A 17,199-nucleotide genomic window follows, 5' to 3' on the forward strand; every position below is an offset into this window, starting at 1 on the left:
CTTTTGTGAGTGCTTCTGAGTCTGCCATTTTTGAAATGCTGGCATGTGTTTCTTTTTTCAAAGAAAGACATTACCCATTGTGTTTCCTTTTAAAAAGAAGATGTTACCCTATTTTGTTTCAAAAGCAACTGAAGTGACAAGGTGGTCTGATTTGGTACTGGACCACCTTTGCTGGAGAAGAGAAAGTAACTCCAGAGAAGGAAACTGGAATCCACTGTTTTAAACACAAAACACCCAGGAGACCCTAAATTAAAGTCCGAACTTTTGTGTTCAGGCCTGGCCAGTTGCTTGACCTGAGAGAGACGTGGGAGAATTAGGACTTCTCCGAGAAGAAAGGAGACAACTTGTCACTTTGGAGTCCTGGTTTTGTGATTTTTTGCTCCACTTTATCACCCCGTCGAGCAGTCATTTTCCACGGCTTCCTCCCGGTCGCCAGCTCAGAGCAGGGACGGAGAAAAGCTCCATCCTGCCAAGGCGGCAGGAGAGCCCGCTCCTCCTTTTTTCCCCTCCGCTTCTTACCTCTTTGACTCTGCGACTCCCGCCGGAGTTGCTTCGAGGGTATTTTCGGCTCCGGTGAGGTCATTTTCCTTTAAGAGGGTTTCAGCATATTTATGCAGCAGGGTGTCATGTGATCCCCTGTTGCCATGGCAAATATTTGTGTTTCATGAAAAATGTGTGTTAAAAATCAATGTAAATGGCTAAATCCCAAGACAGAAGTGCCTTCAGGCAATTGTTTCTTATGTACCATTATTGTTTCAAACTCAGCTGTTTAACAGGCTGTGAGAGGGCTATAGGCTACATGTGCACAAAGACTGTAATAGGATCATGGGGGAGCACCTGATTTCACTCCCACCATGGAGGAGCGCAGCTCCTCGAGAAAAAAGAAACCGGGTCTACAGGTAATGCGGAGAGCGGGACCGTAATGGCTAAAACCAAAAAGTCCTCCAGTCGTGACTTTGCCTAGCGCTAATTAACTCTAGCCTTCATTTCCTCCCTTGTTGCCTTCCCATCCTTTTCCATCCCTACCAGGAGTGGGTAAACCTCAAACTAATCCTCGTATCCTGGCTAAGCATCTATTCTAATTTAAACATCGATGCTGTGGTCCTTCTTGTTCTCTTGGGATGCAGCAGCATCAGAGTAAGTATGTGAATAGCAGTGCGGTGCAAATTATAGGCACCTTGGCTGTTTCTCCCTTCAAATACGGATGGAACCAGAGAGGAAAGATCATTCAGTTATCATTCACTTATGGCCCTCCTCTCAAGCGGCTCCATACAGAATTCAACCAGCACAGGGGTCTGCTCCTTGTGGGCAGGGAATGCGTCTGTTTATTGTTATGTTGTACTTTCCCAAGGGCTTAGTACAGTGCTTTGCACACAGTAAGTGCTCAATAAATACAAGTGAATGAGTGACTGAATTAATTCTTATTTGGAATGGGAGTACTTTCGTATTGGCCGGTCCGCCCACCTACATCTCCTGTCAGTAAGCAGGATATTTGCGCCCAGTCGTGTGAAAGGGCTCATAGAGCCCTTTTTACTTTATAATTATTAACCCTGGCCCGCTTAAACAAATGGAGCAGACACACGCACAGCAGGGAGAAGCATAGATCGAGTCAGAGCTGTGTATCTGATTTGCAGGATCGCCCTTCAAAGTCATTTTGATTGAAACCCGCAGTGCATTCTCCAGAGGGGGAAGCAGATGTCTAGGGTCGAGAGGTCAGTTCAAAACAAAGGACCGGAATTTGTGTGATTGGTTCAGTCAGTCGTATTTATTGAGCGCTTACTGTGTGCAGAGCACTGTACTAAGCGTTTGGGGTTTGCCGCCTGTTGGCAGATGATTGATTGATCAGTATGATTGATTGATTGATTTTTCCCCATCTCACATATATACAGTCTCGCTGCAGAGCCAAAGTTGGAGAACCAAATTTAGCAGTCACAGTCCTCAACAAAAGTCTTCTTTTTCTCTAATGTCTCTACACATACACACTCATACATGCACACACACGCACACACACACACACACACACTTTCTCTTTCTCTCTGTATCTCTCTTCTTGAGAGGAAAATTTGATTCATTGAAAATAAAAATGATCCTCTTTCATATCCAAGCTCAGGTTTTGGATTGCCTCCCAGGCTTCAGTTTACCAACTGTTTCAGCTTCCCCAGAAGCATTTATAGAGCGTCGCTTTTCCAGAGATCGTTTCATCTTGGCAATGCCAGATTTCACCCCAAAACCCATGATTTTTCCACTAAAGTCCATTTGTAAAGGAAATCATCCAATTGTAATAAATGCCATGATTTCCCTGACTAGCCTTCCCTGACTAAGCCCTCATTTCCTCCTCTCCCTTCTGTACCACCCTGATTTGTTCCCTTTATTCAACCCCCAGTCCCACAGCACTAATGTTCATTTCTTAAATTCATTTAATTATATTAATTTCTCTCTCACCCTCTACTCCATAAGCTCATTGTGGGCAGGGAACGTTTCTACCAACTCTGTTATATTGTCATCTCCCAAGAGCTTAGTACAGTGCTCTGCTTACAGTAGCACTCCATAAATACAATTGATTTGATTGATTGATTGATTGATTGATTGATTGATTTCCCCTTCTCACTCGTCTTTGTTACAGAGTCCTTTTGGGAAAATAGATGGTGTCATTTGGAAACGGTAAACACCGTTTGTTCAATTTCTGAGTTCCCTTATTCACCAGTTGGGCATTCCATCTTCAGTCCATCCTCCTGGCACCGTTTTTGAGCAGCAGAAAAAAGTCTCTCTGTCAGAAACAAACCTACCAGGTGAAGGACATAGAGCTTAGAAGGAGTGTCACCGTACCGAGGTTTTCTTGACTCTCTTTGTCACTCCCAAAATAATTACGTGGGCTCACCCTTCTGTCCAGCTCTCTGAGAGTCCGCATGGCCCAGTGGGACTGTAAAATGGGGATGCAGTGCCTTTTCTCCCTCCTACTTAGACTGGAAGCTCTTTGTGGGATAGAGACCATATCCAACCTCATTATCTGAGTCAGAAGATGAATTCTGATCCTAGCTTTGTCACTTGCCTTCACCCATATCCTGCCTCTGGACTGGAATGACCTCTCTCATCCAATCCTACAGACAATTACTCTCCCCCTCCACCCCCATAAAGCCTTTCTGAAGGCACATCTCCTCCAGGAGGCCCTCCCTGACTAAGCACCCCCTTTCCTCTTCTCCCACTCCTTTCTGCATCACCCTGACTTGCTCCATCTTTTCTTCCCCCCACCCAGCCCCAGAACACTTATGTAATATCTGTCATTTCTTTTTTTTTTATTAATGTGTCTCCCCCCATTCTAGACTTTAAGCATGTTGTGGGCAGGAAATGTGTCTTTTTATTGTTGTACTCTCCCAAGCACTTAAAAACAGTGTTCTGCACACCAAAAGTGCTAAATAAATATGATTGAATAAATGAAGGAATGTGTGACCTTGGGCAAGTCACTTATCCACACTGAGCCTCAGTTTTCTCATCTGTGAGTTGGGGGAAGTTACCCGCTCTCCCCACCTCCTATATTTTGATCTCCATGTGCCTGATCTGATCTGATTATCTTGGGTGCAGGGTGAGCAGGTGAAGGTGTGTGGATGGCTTAATAACACCATCATCCGTGTACTTATTAAGCACCCACTCTGCCTAAGATATGTACGTAATTCAAAGATATGTGTATTTGAATGTCCTGAATGTCTTGCCTGGCCGTCAAGCAGAGTCTTTTTGTTTTGTTTTCTGTGGTATTTGTTCAGCGCTTACTATTTGTCAAACACTATTCCAAGTGCTGGGAAAGGTACAAGTTAATTAACGGCACATGCTCACTCTGAACTCTGTGGCAGAGAAGTCTGATTGTCACTATGCTCTCAGTCTTCAGTGGCCTTGACATACATGAACAGGAAATGGGCTTATTTTCGTGTCTTACCCAGGAGTTGATCAAATTGCAGAGCTCACTGGGAAGGGAGTAAAAGCTCTGGGCTCAGATCAGATCTAAAGGCTACCCAACATTGTGAGAAGTAAGAATGAAAATTGAAGAGTAATTCAAAGCTCTTTCTTTCTTTTTTGAAAGTCTGCTTTCATACCGTGCAGAGTAGGGGCAAGGAGGAAATCATGGGGCAGCGAGATGCGGGGAATTGATTTCCATCTATTTCTGTTTCCTCTGGAAGTCGCTTTTTGTATTTACCTTGGTTCAAAACGTAGACTCCAAATTGTTCTGGGTTTTATCGGTTAACGAATGGACTTGGGGGTTGGCAGACAGATAATTTGCAGGACAATTAATGAAGAAACAGAGGGTTTCATCGTTTTGGGGCATCTTTTTTCAACCAAGGTGTGGATGTCGGTTTTATAGCATGTGTTGTTAACAATTTTAATTACCCAGGATAATGAGACAATCACTGGCATTTTCTCAACCACTCCGCCTGACCGGAGGTATACATTCACACTCCCACTTTTCTAACCATCAGGTTGATTTGAAACGTTGTCCTATGGAGAAATAATGTAGACGGCTCTCATTAAATGAGAAAACCTTCCTCTGCAGGGATGATTTTCTGTGTGGAATTCACCAATCTTTCCTTTTATGAGTGAACACCTTCCAACTCTCCATGTGAAACTACTCTGGGTTGAGTTCCCGATTATTTTATTGATCCAGGGTGCTTATTTCTTTCTCTGTGGAAAACTCATTTCCGCTAAAGATTCAGGGATTTCAAGATTGGAAAGCCAATGGTCAACAAACTGCTGTCCCATTTTAGTGTCCAAAACCCAAGAAATGCCTGATCATTTTGTTCAGCGCTTTTTTGAGCAATGAGACAGCTTTGGGCTCAAAAGGACAGATGAAGCTCTTGGAAAACCTGTTTGATGAATGTTTGAATATTAGAGGTCATTGTGCGGATCCTTATATAGTCAGTTATAAACCAGACGTGTTCGCTCAAAGCCCAGCCCAATAGGAAACGCTGAGAGGTTAGCTTGACTTTAGATTTAACTTTAGCCCTATTTAAAAGCCTATCTCCTCCAAGAGGCCTTCCCTGACTCAGCCTCATTCCCTCCCTCCCTTCTGCATCACCCTTGCAAATGAGTTTGCACCCTTTATTCACCCGCCCTCAGCCCCCGACATACGTATCCATCATTTCTTTATATTGATGTCGGCCTCTCCCTCTAGACTGTAAGCTGCTTGTGGGCAGGAAATGCGCTTACTAATTCTGTTATATTGCACTCTCCCCGGTGCTTAGTTCCATTCTCTGCACATAGTAAGCGCTCACTAAACACCACAGATTGACTGATTTAACGCACCCTTTAGGTTTAAGACTTACTCTCTGTCTAGACTCCCAGTTGAAAGGAGGTTCTTCCTTTTCTCTCAGACCCCTAACCAGGGCTACTTTTTATTTCCCAGTAGACTGATCCAACACCTTCCAGCCCACTTCCTGCCTTTTCCCACTCGGAAAGTTCAGCTCATCAATCTTAATGCCCACAAATGACCTCTCCCCTCTCTCCGAGTTGAGCAGGATGTGGCAGGAAAAGACGAAACCTTAAGTGATCCAGTAGTAATTCAAGACCTTTCTATCTAGCAAAGGAAACCTATTTGCCTAAACCGTACAATAAAAACCTCATTCATCAGGCCCAAGCTCATGTTTATATGGAACATTTTTGATTCAGCGGGTTGAGGGCTGGGATCTATTCCAAGGTTATGAGAAATCACGGGACTTGGCTGCCGGCAAAAAGCCGCTAGTCTCTCACTTTAGTTCGTCAACCTGAAAAGCTTTGTTACATGGACTCTCACATGCCCCATAGCTCTTCTTCTGTCTTTCTCCTGGAGTTTAGTGATGGTTGATTTTCACACAGAATCTCTCTTCCAGACAATCTGGTCCTCATCAACTGGAGTGAGGTAATGTTGTACCCTACAGTATTTTTTACATTTCTATAGAATCTTATTTCAACATCAACCATCTTCTGTTTAAGAGTCCAACCAGCTCTTGGAAATTCTTCCGGGGAGAAAGAGAAATTGAAAGATAAAGAGATGGGGGAACTTACTGTGAGGTAGAAGAGAATTATTAGGGCTTGGAGGACGTCAAAGATCTTTTGGAGGAATTGTTTTCTGACTGGAGTTAGTAGAAAATCCCTAAGTGGTCGAATCCTTATCTTTAAAAAATTGGCATGCTGATGGATTGAAATACCTTTATTAATAATAGTAATTATGGTATTTGTTAAGCATGTACAGTGTACCAGGAACTATGCGAAGCACTGGGGTGGATACAAACATATCAGGTTGGACACAGTCCCTGTCCCACATGGGGTCTCAGTCTCGATCCCCATTTTCCAAATGAGGTAACTGAGACACAGAGAAATGAAGTGAGGTCACACAGCAGACAAGTGGCAGAGCCGGGAATAGAACCCAAGACCTTCTGACTCCCAAGCTTCTGGACTATCCCCTATGCCATGCTGCTTCTCATGAAGAAGTCTTTCTATTTGATAGCATTGTTAGGTAGTAGTAATAGAATCTATTAAGCACTTACTGTGTGCAAAGTATTGTACTAAGTGCTGGAAATGAGTAAACAGGTGGTCACGTCAGTCCTCTTGACTGTCTGCCCATTCTAGGCAGGGAACGTGTCCGCCAGCTCGGTTCTATCTTATTGAAGTAAGTCTCCCAAGCACTTACTGCAGTGCTCGGCCCACAGTAAGTGCTCAATAAGCTGACTGATCAAAATAGAGGTGAACCTGTCCCCCAAGGGACTGATAATATTCCTCATTTTACTTCAGCTGAGTGGTGATTGAATCAATGAACAGCAAACCAATAATCTGAAAAGTGATTTTAATTTAATGACAAGGGACAAGTTTCTTCCTCCTGCATTATCAGAGACCCTCGTTAACCAGTTTCAAGAATTCTCCTTCCTCCGTTATGAATGACATTTGAGATTGATGCAATATTCTTAGGTATAAGAATAATAATTCATGCCTTTACATTATGTGTTGTCAAAGCCTTTCGGTGAGTTGTAAGTGTCTCTCTATAATGTAAGCTCCTTCACTGGATTGTGAGCTCTTTGTGGGTAAGGAGCATGTCTACCAGCTCAATTGTACTCACCCAAGTGCTTAGTTCAGTGTTCTGTGCCCCATAAATGCTCAGTAAATGCCATCGATTGGGGTTTTTTTCTCATGTTATAGTCTCTTAAACCAATTACTAATGAATATCTTTGGTCCATAAGAAGATGAATTTAGAACTCAATATCAGAACTTTTTTTTTAATAGCATTTGTCAAGCCCTTACTGTGTGCCAGTCACTGTACTAAGTCCTGGGAGAGTTGGGGTACAAGTCATATTTCTCCAATCCTTTAAGATCTTATTAGGTGAGGGAATGAATATTATTTTGGTAGTAATAAATTTATGTGGTCCCTAGGCACAAGAGAATCAGATAGAGCACATGTCTAGGTCCCACATCTAGGAGAGATGGTATTTTATCCCTCATTTTAATGAGGATACTGAGGAACATAGAAGTAACTCACATGCCCAGTGTCTTAGTGAGCCAATGGGTGAGCTGGGTCTAGAACCTGGATCTACTGACTCCCAGATCCAGGCTCTTTCCACAGGACCACCCCACAAGCTCCCTTCAATTCTTATGCCCTTCCAGGCTTTTTTTCCATGTTTCCAAAGGGCTTCCATAATCCCATTTTATCCTCAGTGTCTACTTGTGAGGTCAAGAGAAGTTAGTATTATTATTTCCATTTTATATCTGAATGAGCAGTCCGATGGTAGAGAGGGATCTTGGTTGCCGCTCTCATGATTTCCAGTAATAGTAATAATAATGATGATGGGATTTATTAAGCACTTACTATGTCCCAGGCACTGTTTGACTCTCTCTCTCATAGTCGAGACTGGTAGAGGACTGGAAACTCTCCAGTTGCGACCCTGAGGGGGCTGAGGGAGGTAAGAGGGATTAAAAAAACATAAGACTATAAACAAGACCATTACTGTGTCATATCAGAGATTCATCCAGCCCAGTGTTCTGTCTCTGACAATGGCAACGAAGAATGTTTGATGGAACTGTTTGAAGCTTGCCCTCCCCTGAGTGTCAAATTATGTATTTGCAGCTGTTATTAACATTATCACTTATGGAGTGTGAATGCCTCTAGTTAATCAATTGGGGTTTTTTTTTCTCATGTTGTAGTCTCTTAAACCAATTACTAATGAATATCTTTAGTCTATAAGAAGATGAATTTAGAACCCAATATCAGAACTTTTTTTTTTAATAGTATTTGTCAAGCCCTTACTGTGTGCGAGGCACTGTACTAAGTCCTGGGGTAGATAAAAGCTAATCGGATTGAATTCAGTCTATGTCCCACACCCATGTCACAGTCTTAATTCCCAGTTTACAGATGAGGTAACTGAGGCACAGAGAATTTAGGTGGCTTGCCCATGGTCACACAGCGTGCAAGTGGCAGAGGCGGGATTAAAACCCAGAGGAGAAGCCGGTGGAAGAGACTGAGAATAAATGGCCCAAGAGGTAGAAGAACCAGGAGAGGACAGTGTCAGTGAAGACAAGCTTGGTTAATATTTCCAGGAGAATGGGATGGTCCACGGTGTCTAAGGAGGATGAGAGGTCGTGGAGAATTAGCATGGAGTAGAGGCCGTCGGATTTGGCGAGAGAGGGATCATTGGTGACCTTAGAGAGGGCAGATTTGAAGGAGCGAAGAGGGTGAAAGCCAGATTGGAGAGGATCAGGGAGAGGAATTGTAGGCAGCAGATGAGGACAACTCACTCAAGGATTTTGGAGAGAAATATGTCCCTTTGTGTACTAAAACGCTAGCTTTTGGAAGCGAGCAGTTGTCTATGATTTCTGCAGTCAGTAAGCCAGTACTTTTTAATCAATCAGTCAGTGATATTAACTGAGCACCTACAAAATTTAAGCTCTGAAGTGAGCAATTGGGAGCAAACAGAGGCACATTCCCTACCCTCAAGGAGTTTATAATCGAATCCATTTCAGAATTTGACCAATTTAGAAAATGCCCCTGAAGCCCAAGCAGTCAGCAAATTAAAATTGCTTTGGGAAAAGTGGTTACTGATAACAGGGAAACAAAGCAAATAATAATCTTTTCATCACGGGAACATCTAGCAAAGGAAGAATATCAGAAAGACCTTCCAGATCTGGAACCTGAAGCATGGGAAGACCTTGAATCAGAACTCTGTGATTCCTAATAGGCTAAGAAGCGGCTCTGTCATTACCTGGTCTGTGGCTCTCGCAATGCTGATGCACTGCTTTAATTTGGGAAGCCTTTCTCCTGAGAGGAATGCCTTTTCTTGCTGTAAGTCTCAAGTGCTCCCAAGTGGGGCATTCTCCGTGACAGATATACTATACTTGTGCTTTAGCGGGCTCCAAATCCAGAGTTTCCCAGTGCCTGAGTGGTCTTTCCGGGGTCCAAGAGCGAATGTTCTGAGACTGTGTCTTCTAGGATATCATCCAAGAAAGGAGTACAGGTGCAGTCCCTTTGTTCTAAAACAGCAACTGTTAATTTTTGTAAAACTCCCCTGAGCTCTTCGTGGCTGGCAGTCACAGAGGGAGAATGTGAGTCTACCAAATCTCAAGAAGCACTAGCAGATGTAGGGGGGCAAAGGAAGCAATACCCCGTGGCCTCTTGTCTCCAAAAGAAAACTGATGAGAGAGTCCTTTCCTTTCTCAACTTCAGCCTCCTGCGTCGACTCAGTTTTAATCAACAGAGGGCTGTCCTCATTTCCCAGCTTTCTCTTTCGAAGTAGTAGGAATGGCATTTTTTTGAACCCCTATTAAATACAGTGCACTGTATTAAGCGATTGGGAACTGCAGCAGAACCACATCTCCCTCCATACTGATGAAGGGGAGGATTGAATCCATTCAGTAAAAACTTCTCAGACTTTGGACATCCAGAGTCTCTGGCAATTCTCCCCACTCCATAATCCATTTCGTAGAAAAAGTTGAAGACTTTGTTGGGTGGAAAAACCGTTCAGGTTCCATTGCATGCCCATCTGTGATAATAATTATGATAAAGATAAATTACGGTATTTGATAATAATGTAGTTATTATTATTGTTATTATGCATATTCGTTATTGTGTGCCAATTACTGTTCTAAGCATTGAGGTAGGTACAAGTTAATTAGGTCAGACATAGCCCCGTCCCAGATGGGGCTCATCGTCCAAGAAGAGGGAGAACAAGTATCAAATCCTCATTTCACACTTGAGAAAATTGAGGCTCGGAGGAGGAAGTGATTTGCCCAAGGTCACACAGCAGGATTAGAACCCAATTCTTCCGACTTCAACGCCCATGCTTTTTCCACGGGGCCGCACAGCTCCCCGGCTTGAATGTCTGTTTCTCAGAAGTGAACCTGTCATTCTTTTCTGAGTTCTAACCTTCCTGAAGTCAGACCCGATCCTTGGGAAAGAGGCAGTGTATAGACACAGGCTGTTCCTTGTGGGATTCAGGTGCGTTATCGTTCTCTGAGAGCTTTAATCACCCCTGCCAGCTTCTCTATCTGCTAGCAGAAACGTTATTCCTGACATTCATCCTCCCCTGCCACCTTCTCTATCTGCAAAAGGAAATATACCTGCTGCCATTCCCCTCAAGAATGTGTAGCCAGCCTGGAAAAAAAAAATTCTCCTTGTGACTTAATAGATCTGAAAATGCAGTTCTTTGTGAAAGAGACATCTGTAACTTTTTGTATCATCAGATTACTGGGAATCCCCCAAAGTAAAGAAGAAAATTAATGGAAAAAATTGCAACTAGTAGTAGAGTGGATTTGGAGCTTTGAAATTCAGATATATTCTTTCACTTGGCTGGTTCTTCATTAATTCACTCTTTCAATCGTGGAAAGAGCAAGAGAGGCCTACGTTCTAGGTCCAGTTTGGCCTGTGTGGTGACTCTTTCTGACCAAAAAAATTAAAAAGTTCCAGGACACTGTGAGGTGGATAGGCCGATCAGGATCCTTGTGAAAAATAACCGGCCGATGAGGGCAGCGAAGGTCACAACGACCACCACAGCAACTGCCTTCCAGGTCAGTGTGCTCTGGCAAGCGTTGGCGCTTTGCTGTGATCGCTGCAGGGGTGTCTCGTACGTCCAACACCTCTGTATGCACCGCCCGCCTGTTCGCACATTGGACTCTGTGCCTCAGCGAGAACACACGTGGCAGGAATGAGAGTGCAAATGGCACTGACGCTCTAATTCTTCCAGAAATCTCAGGCTGGGAGCTCATCCTTTGTCTCTGATGGGAGATTCCATCATTAACTCTCATAGAGTACCGGCTATGTGATTCTATGATTCTATCTTCGATTCTATCTATGATTCCATTATTCTCTTCTCTTCTCTACTATTCTATTTTATTCTGTTGTCAGTCATTGTATTTATTGACTGTAAATATTGAGTGCTTACTGTGTGCACTAAGCGCTTAGGAGAGTACAATATAACAGATTCCCTGCCCTGAACAAGCCTACACTCTGGAGGACGGTATTATATTCCATTCCATTCTATTCTATCTTTAAATCTATCTATGATTGTCTCTATGTATTCAATCTGTGATTCTACTTATCTATTCTAACTATCTAGCTCTCTATTCTATCCTATCTGTGATTCCACACCTCAAAATATGGACCTTCTGAGGACTGGATTGAACTATGCCATATTTATAAATTTCCCTGGTTGGAAAGAGAGAACAGAGTGGGTAACGGACATCTCAATAACAAGCGGAAAGCAGAAGGACCCAAACACCAACACATGTTGATGACAAGCGCTTAGCACAGTGCCCTACAAACAGTAAGCCCTCAATAAATGCCACTGACTAATTTGATTACTCTCCCACGCGCTTAGTACAATACTCTGCACACACTGCTCAATAAATACTATCGATTGAAGCTTGTCCGTCCTGTCTCAGCAATGCTTGAATGTTTTATTCTTGATGACTGGGTGAGAGTTCTTCCACACAAGGCCCTGAGTCAATTGATCCTTGCAAAATTCAAGAAACTCATCTCCCCTTTTAAAATGTAAGCTCCTTGTGGGAAGGGAAGGTGTCCCTTCTTTGTTTTCTTTTTCTCAGGGTGATTTACACCCAATGGGTTCTCAATAAATGCAACCACTATTCCCACTATCCCACTTTTGCCCCTTGCTTGCTGTGTGACTTCAGGCAAGTCACTTAATTTCTCTGTGCCTCGGCTCCCTCATCAGTAAAATGGGGATTAAACATGCTCTCCCTTACCCTTAGACTGGGAGCCCTGCGTGGGACAGGGACCGCGTCCAACTCTATTTACTTGTATCCACCCCAGCGCTTAGTACAGTGCCTGGCACATAATAAACACTTAAATACCACAGTTATTATTATTATTATATCTTTTATCTGTTCCAGTGCTTAGCAGAGCTGTCGGTACATAGCAAGTCATTAACAGATACTATTATTATTAGCATTATCACTGTTACCATTAACTGAACAAACAATAGCCCCAGTTGAAGCCGATGATAAAATGCAAGCTAATGTTTGCTTTAAGTATCTCCCCTGATCATTAGAGAAATTAATAGAAAGACCAGAATCCATATACACTGATTTCAATCTCAGAGAGAAGTCGTATTTCTGGAGGAGTCGCAGGAGAGACAGCACAGCCCCGATTGGCCTATATCCTCTATCCCCGTTGTCCCCACAGAGAAAAGCTCGGCCCTGTTTTTTTCGTTTCCGGATCGGCAGGTATGTTGTGAATGAGAAAGCAATGTTAACACGGCTGGGCGACGGTGTCTGGTAAATCACTTACATTATGAGATCCATTGACCATATCAAAGTTACCAGAAAGCTTTATTTTAGACATAAATCAGATCACTCATAGTTCCCTTGAGTAATTAATATATTTCTATAAAAATGTTAATAGCGTTGAGTGACTCATAAGGCACTCTTCTGATAATGAGTTTTATGATATATAAAGGCCAGACTTAGTGGTTATGACATATATATTAAATCAATATCGTGAATACATTTCTGAATCCATATCTTTCCCACAGTCGAGCAGTAAATGCTAATGCGACCGTGCGTCTTGACCGCGTATTTCGAAGAGCTTGCAATTGATTCTAATGTGTGGCGATACTTTTCCCCCATCTAGGCTTCAAATGAAGAATTGTGTTTGCCTACCGAGAAATCAGTCCCAGATTATGACTTCTCCATTTTCAATGGCATCATAGATAAGAAGGCCCCAGACTTCGTAGCCTTCAGGGAACGTTTTTGTTTATGTTGGGGAAATATCATTTCTTTCTTGGAATACATCGAGGAGTTTCTCCGGGACTACGCCATACCCCAGGTCAGAATAAAAGGCAGGAAACTGGTCGAGCTCCTCCCCGACTTTGAACTCAAGGAAAGACCGACCCGAGATGACCTGTTCACGGTGATGGAGAATCCAAATGAAATAGCCCGGGCCTTAAATCAGCCGGGGCAGAGATTCAAGGGGCAAGGCGGAGTCCATATGGCTGCAGTGAAGATCCAAACCACGTGGAGACACTATCAAGCCCAGAAAACCTACAGCGATTTCAAACGGAAGAAGTGGGCCTCGGGTGTGATCGCCGTTACTTGGCTCCTGTACACTCAAAAGATACGATTGAAGAAGGCCCTGAAGGAATCACGTCAAAGACACCTGGAGAATTTTCACGCTCGAGCCAAGGTGTGCGGGGCTGCCAGCTGTTAAGGCAGACCTCCTTCTCTAAACACCTCTTGCTTGAGCGACTGCCATAAACTGTCTCTTTCCTTTCCCCGCCTCCATTAACCATGTCCTTATCCAAGCTTCGTATCTCAGCCCCGATCAAGACCCTCGCCCTTGTGGCTGCCAAAGCGGTAGCAATTTTTCTATAGGAAAAGTCCCTTCACTTTGACTTTGGTGGTCCCGACAGAAAATCAATGTTTTAACTGCATTACCTTTTTCTCCCTATATATACCTTCTGGCACTTTAATTTGCTAGGAGAAAAAAAAAATCCCTCTCTTGTCTACATTGCTGTCACCACTTTGTCAGAAAGTATTTAAGTTTGCAGACAGCCTTTTAATTAGTGCTCACAATTTCATTTATGTTTGCTTTCTCTTTTCTTTTTCATTCATATTCTGTTAATTAAGTGAGCTGCCTCTAATCTTCCCCTGCCAGTAGCATCGTGTAGCCACCTAATTAAATTAATTGGGGAAGATGTTTTAAGTATGTAATTAAATCAATTAATATAATTTATGCCTGGCTTAACTGTACAGTGGAAAAACAGCTGAAGTTTGACTAGATGAATCCACTGCAGCTTCCTGTCACTGATCAATGCTCTTCTTGATTTTTAGCATCTGGCAGCCAACTGGAATCGCATGAGGACTTCCAGGAGGACTATTATCCATATCCCGTCATTAGGTATAACACTTTTGCCTGCAAATCTATCAGCAACCTCTATTACCCACCACATTATGGCTCCTTGATTGAGTTCAAGGAAGGCCCCTTGTTTTATTCAAATTGGTCTCGGCAGGAAAATGTTCTCGACATGATGAGAGTAATAACACAGGGCCCTCGCTCGAAACGGCGTTTAATTTGGGGATTAAGCAAATAAAGTCATTATGTGGGGGCTGCTATTCAGCGGAGAGGTGATTTGCTGTAATTCGCTTTCATCTGTATGAAATGAACTAAAAAGTTGTATTTTTTTTTTTCCCCCTGAAATAACAGATAATGTTTTCGATCTTCTTTAATGATAGGAGAACACGGGCCCGGGCGCGTTTGCCGCTGTTACGCCAATAAGCCAGGATATTGCTTGTACACTGTTTTTAATCAAATGTGCAGTCAAAATGATAAGCTACATTCTCTGAAATTATTTAGTTCTAATTACGAGCAGATGGGATGCTTTATTTGCACCTAGGGCGCCTGAGCACAAGGAAATGCTGTGTGAACAAGAATAATTAAGAAGTTGAATAGTGTTTTTTGCGCTTAAATAATCTGCAGTTTCATGTTAATTAGCACTAATGTAATTATTTAATTACATTTATGAATTGGGGAACTTAAAAGCTGTTGTCGGCAGAGCGGTGGTAAAATAGGTGTGTAGAAATGACAGAATATGATTTCCTGGGAATTTCCAAAGTGCTCTGATAATGCTTTTAAAGCATGAACTCCCGTCAGAAGGTTGGAGATTTGATTTATTTTTCACACTTTACATAGCACGTTAATTTTCCTTGGGAGTCCAGATTTTATAGGCTGACTTGTTTGGAAGTCATGATATTGCAAAAAGTTTTGAGTCCCCACATCATAGAGTATGTTCGTCTCGGGGGCTTTCTGAACAGATTCTACTGTGACGTGCGATTCGGTGAGGGAGCCCAGCCCTGGAATTCAAACAAAAAAACCTGAAGCCGTGATGTATATATATATATATATATACATATGTATCTACCTGCCCATCTAAATATATCCATTCCAAGTGCTTAGTACAGTGCTTTGCACATAGTAAGCGCTCAGTAAATTCTATTGAATGAATGAATCTCTATCCCTATATACACCTGTTATATGCATATTTGTGTGTGTGTTTGTGTGTCTGTGTGTATTAACACAGAGCAGGTCTGAAATTCCATAAAACGGATAGAAAATCCCCACATCTCCCCATTTGTTTGAAAACCCACAATTTTGTTCATTACTCAAAATAATCCCTTAAAGGATAAAATAATTTTAGGGAAAGATGCAACTTCAGCAAGGAATAGATATCAACTTACCATCCCAGCCTTCAGTCCCAAATAAAAGAAAGTCAGAGGTAACTTTTCCGACGTGGCTTTTCGAACTGGGCTTCGAAACTAGTAATCATTTTCTCGTACGAGAGAGGATGCGAGATGGGGAAAGGTAAATAGCCAAGAGTTAGCTTCATTTTCATCAGGTCTTGATTTTGGTGGGACTCCTTTTACTCACAAAATTAGTTCACCCACAGAAATTGCACTTGTAATTGATTGCATCCAGAGTGGCTAATTGCAGGCACAATTAACTGACTTGAGCCCTCAGAATAAGGTACAAGTGGCTCTTTTTTTTTTTTTTTTGCATCTGCAACTAATTGCAGCCCTGGAAATCCTTGAAATTTGACAAACAAGGACTTGACCTGGTATTGTTAGACATGGAGGTTGGGGTCTGGTGGGGAGAGGGGCTGTACAGGAGGGAATGGGGAAGAAAAGGATGCTATCGATGCCTATCTCTTGTTTTGTTTTGTTGTCTGTCTCCCCTTTCTAGACTGTGAGCCCTTGTTGCGTAGGGATTGTCTCTGTCTGTTGCCGAATAGTACTTCCCAAGCGCTTAGTGCAGTGTTGTGCACACAGTAAGCACTCAATAAATATGATTGAAAGGGAGGTTGGCTGATAATAACAATAATAATTTTGGTATCCGTTAAGCGCTTACTATGTGCCGAGCGCTGTTCTAAGCGCTGGGGTAGATACAGGGTAATCAGGTTGTCCCACGAGAGGCTCACAGTTAATCCCCATTTGACAGATGAGGTAACTGAGGCACAGAGAAGTTAAGCGACTCGCCCACAGTCGCACAGCTGACAAGTGGCAGAGCTGGGATTCGAACTCATGACCTCTGACTCCCAAGCCCAGACTCTTTCCACTAAGCCACGCTGTTTCGGCTAAAACCGGAAGGATCCCCTGGTCTAGACGTGTGAGCTTTTGCAATGTAAATATGTATGAGATTTGGTCAGAACTGTCAATTTCAGTGCCTGTCAATCCATCGATCCAACAGTCGCTGTAACTGAGTACTTACGGTGTTCAGAGCGCTGTACTAAGCACTTGGGAGAGGACAGTATAAGGATATAACAGACATATTCCCTAACCACAGCGAGCCTACGGTGCCTAAGCAGGATAACCTCATTTTGTAGCCCTTCAGAGTTAGGCAAGCTGGAGAGTTCAGCAGAGGAGTAAAACGAAGGCCAAGGGACGCCCCCGGTGAGCCGAAAACCCAACTCAGTTTAAGAAGCAAAAGAAATTGAAAGTAATTTAGGTCATCCAGTAATTGGAGCCTTATAAAAATATAAGAAAATATTAGGAAATTTGAAATTTGCTCGGTACATGTTTTGTATCTCTTTTAAAAACTAATTTTCTTCTGGATAACAGATTTCCAATTTAAATAAATGCATAATAAATTGGATGCTCTTCTCTGCTACAGTCATTTTGGTCTGTCAAGGCCATGATATATGTCTTAAAGAAAAAGCTGCTAATTACATATTTATCTAAGAGATCAAA

The 17,199-nt window shown here is 42.7% G+C and overlaps 1 protein-coding gene across 5 annotated transcripts in view; it reads left to right on the top strand.

Moving 5' to 3' along the window:
- The window catches only part of IQCH (IQ motif containing H), a 169,081-nt gene that overhangs the window by 51,656 nt on the left and 100,226 nt on the right, over window positions 1–17,199 (top strand). For 3 of the 5 annotated variants that reach the window (XM_029065754.2, XM_039912259.1, XM_039912260.1), the window contains 3 exons: window positions 12,559–12,684; window positions 13,091–13,642; window positions 14,290–14,356. In XM_029065754.2, the coding sequence (XP_028921587.1) occupies window positions 12,559–12,684; window positions 13,091–13,642; window positions 14,290–14,356 (745 nt within the window). Of the gene's footprint in view, window positions 1–1,029; window positions 1,138–12,558; window positions 12,685–13,090; window positions 13,643–14,289; window positions 14,357–17,199 lie in introns of all 5 variants that reach the window. The other 2 variants (XM_029065755.2, XM_029065756.2) reach the window with 2 other exon arrangements.

The sequence above is a fragment of the Ornithorhynchus anatinus genome, chromosome 5, assembly GCF_004115215.2.
Source record: "Ornithorhynchus anatinus isolate Pmale09 chromosome 5, mOrnAna1.pri.v4, whole genome shotgun sequence".
NCBI classification, from domain to species: Eukaryota; Metazoa; Chordata; class Mammalia; order Monotremata; family Ornithorhynchidae; genus Ornithorhynchus; species Ornithorhynchus anatinus.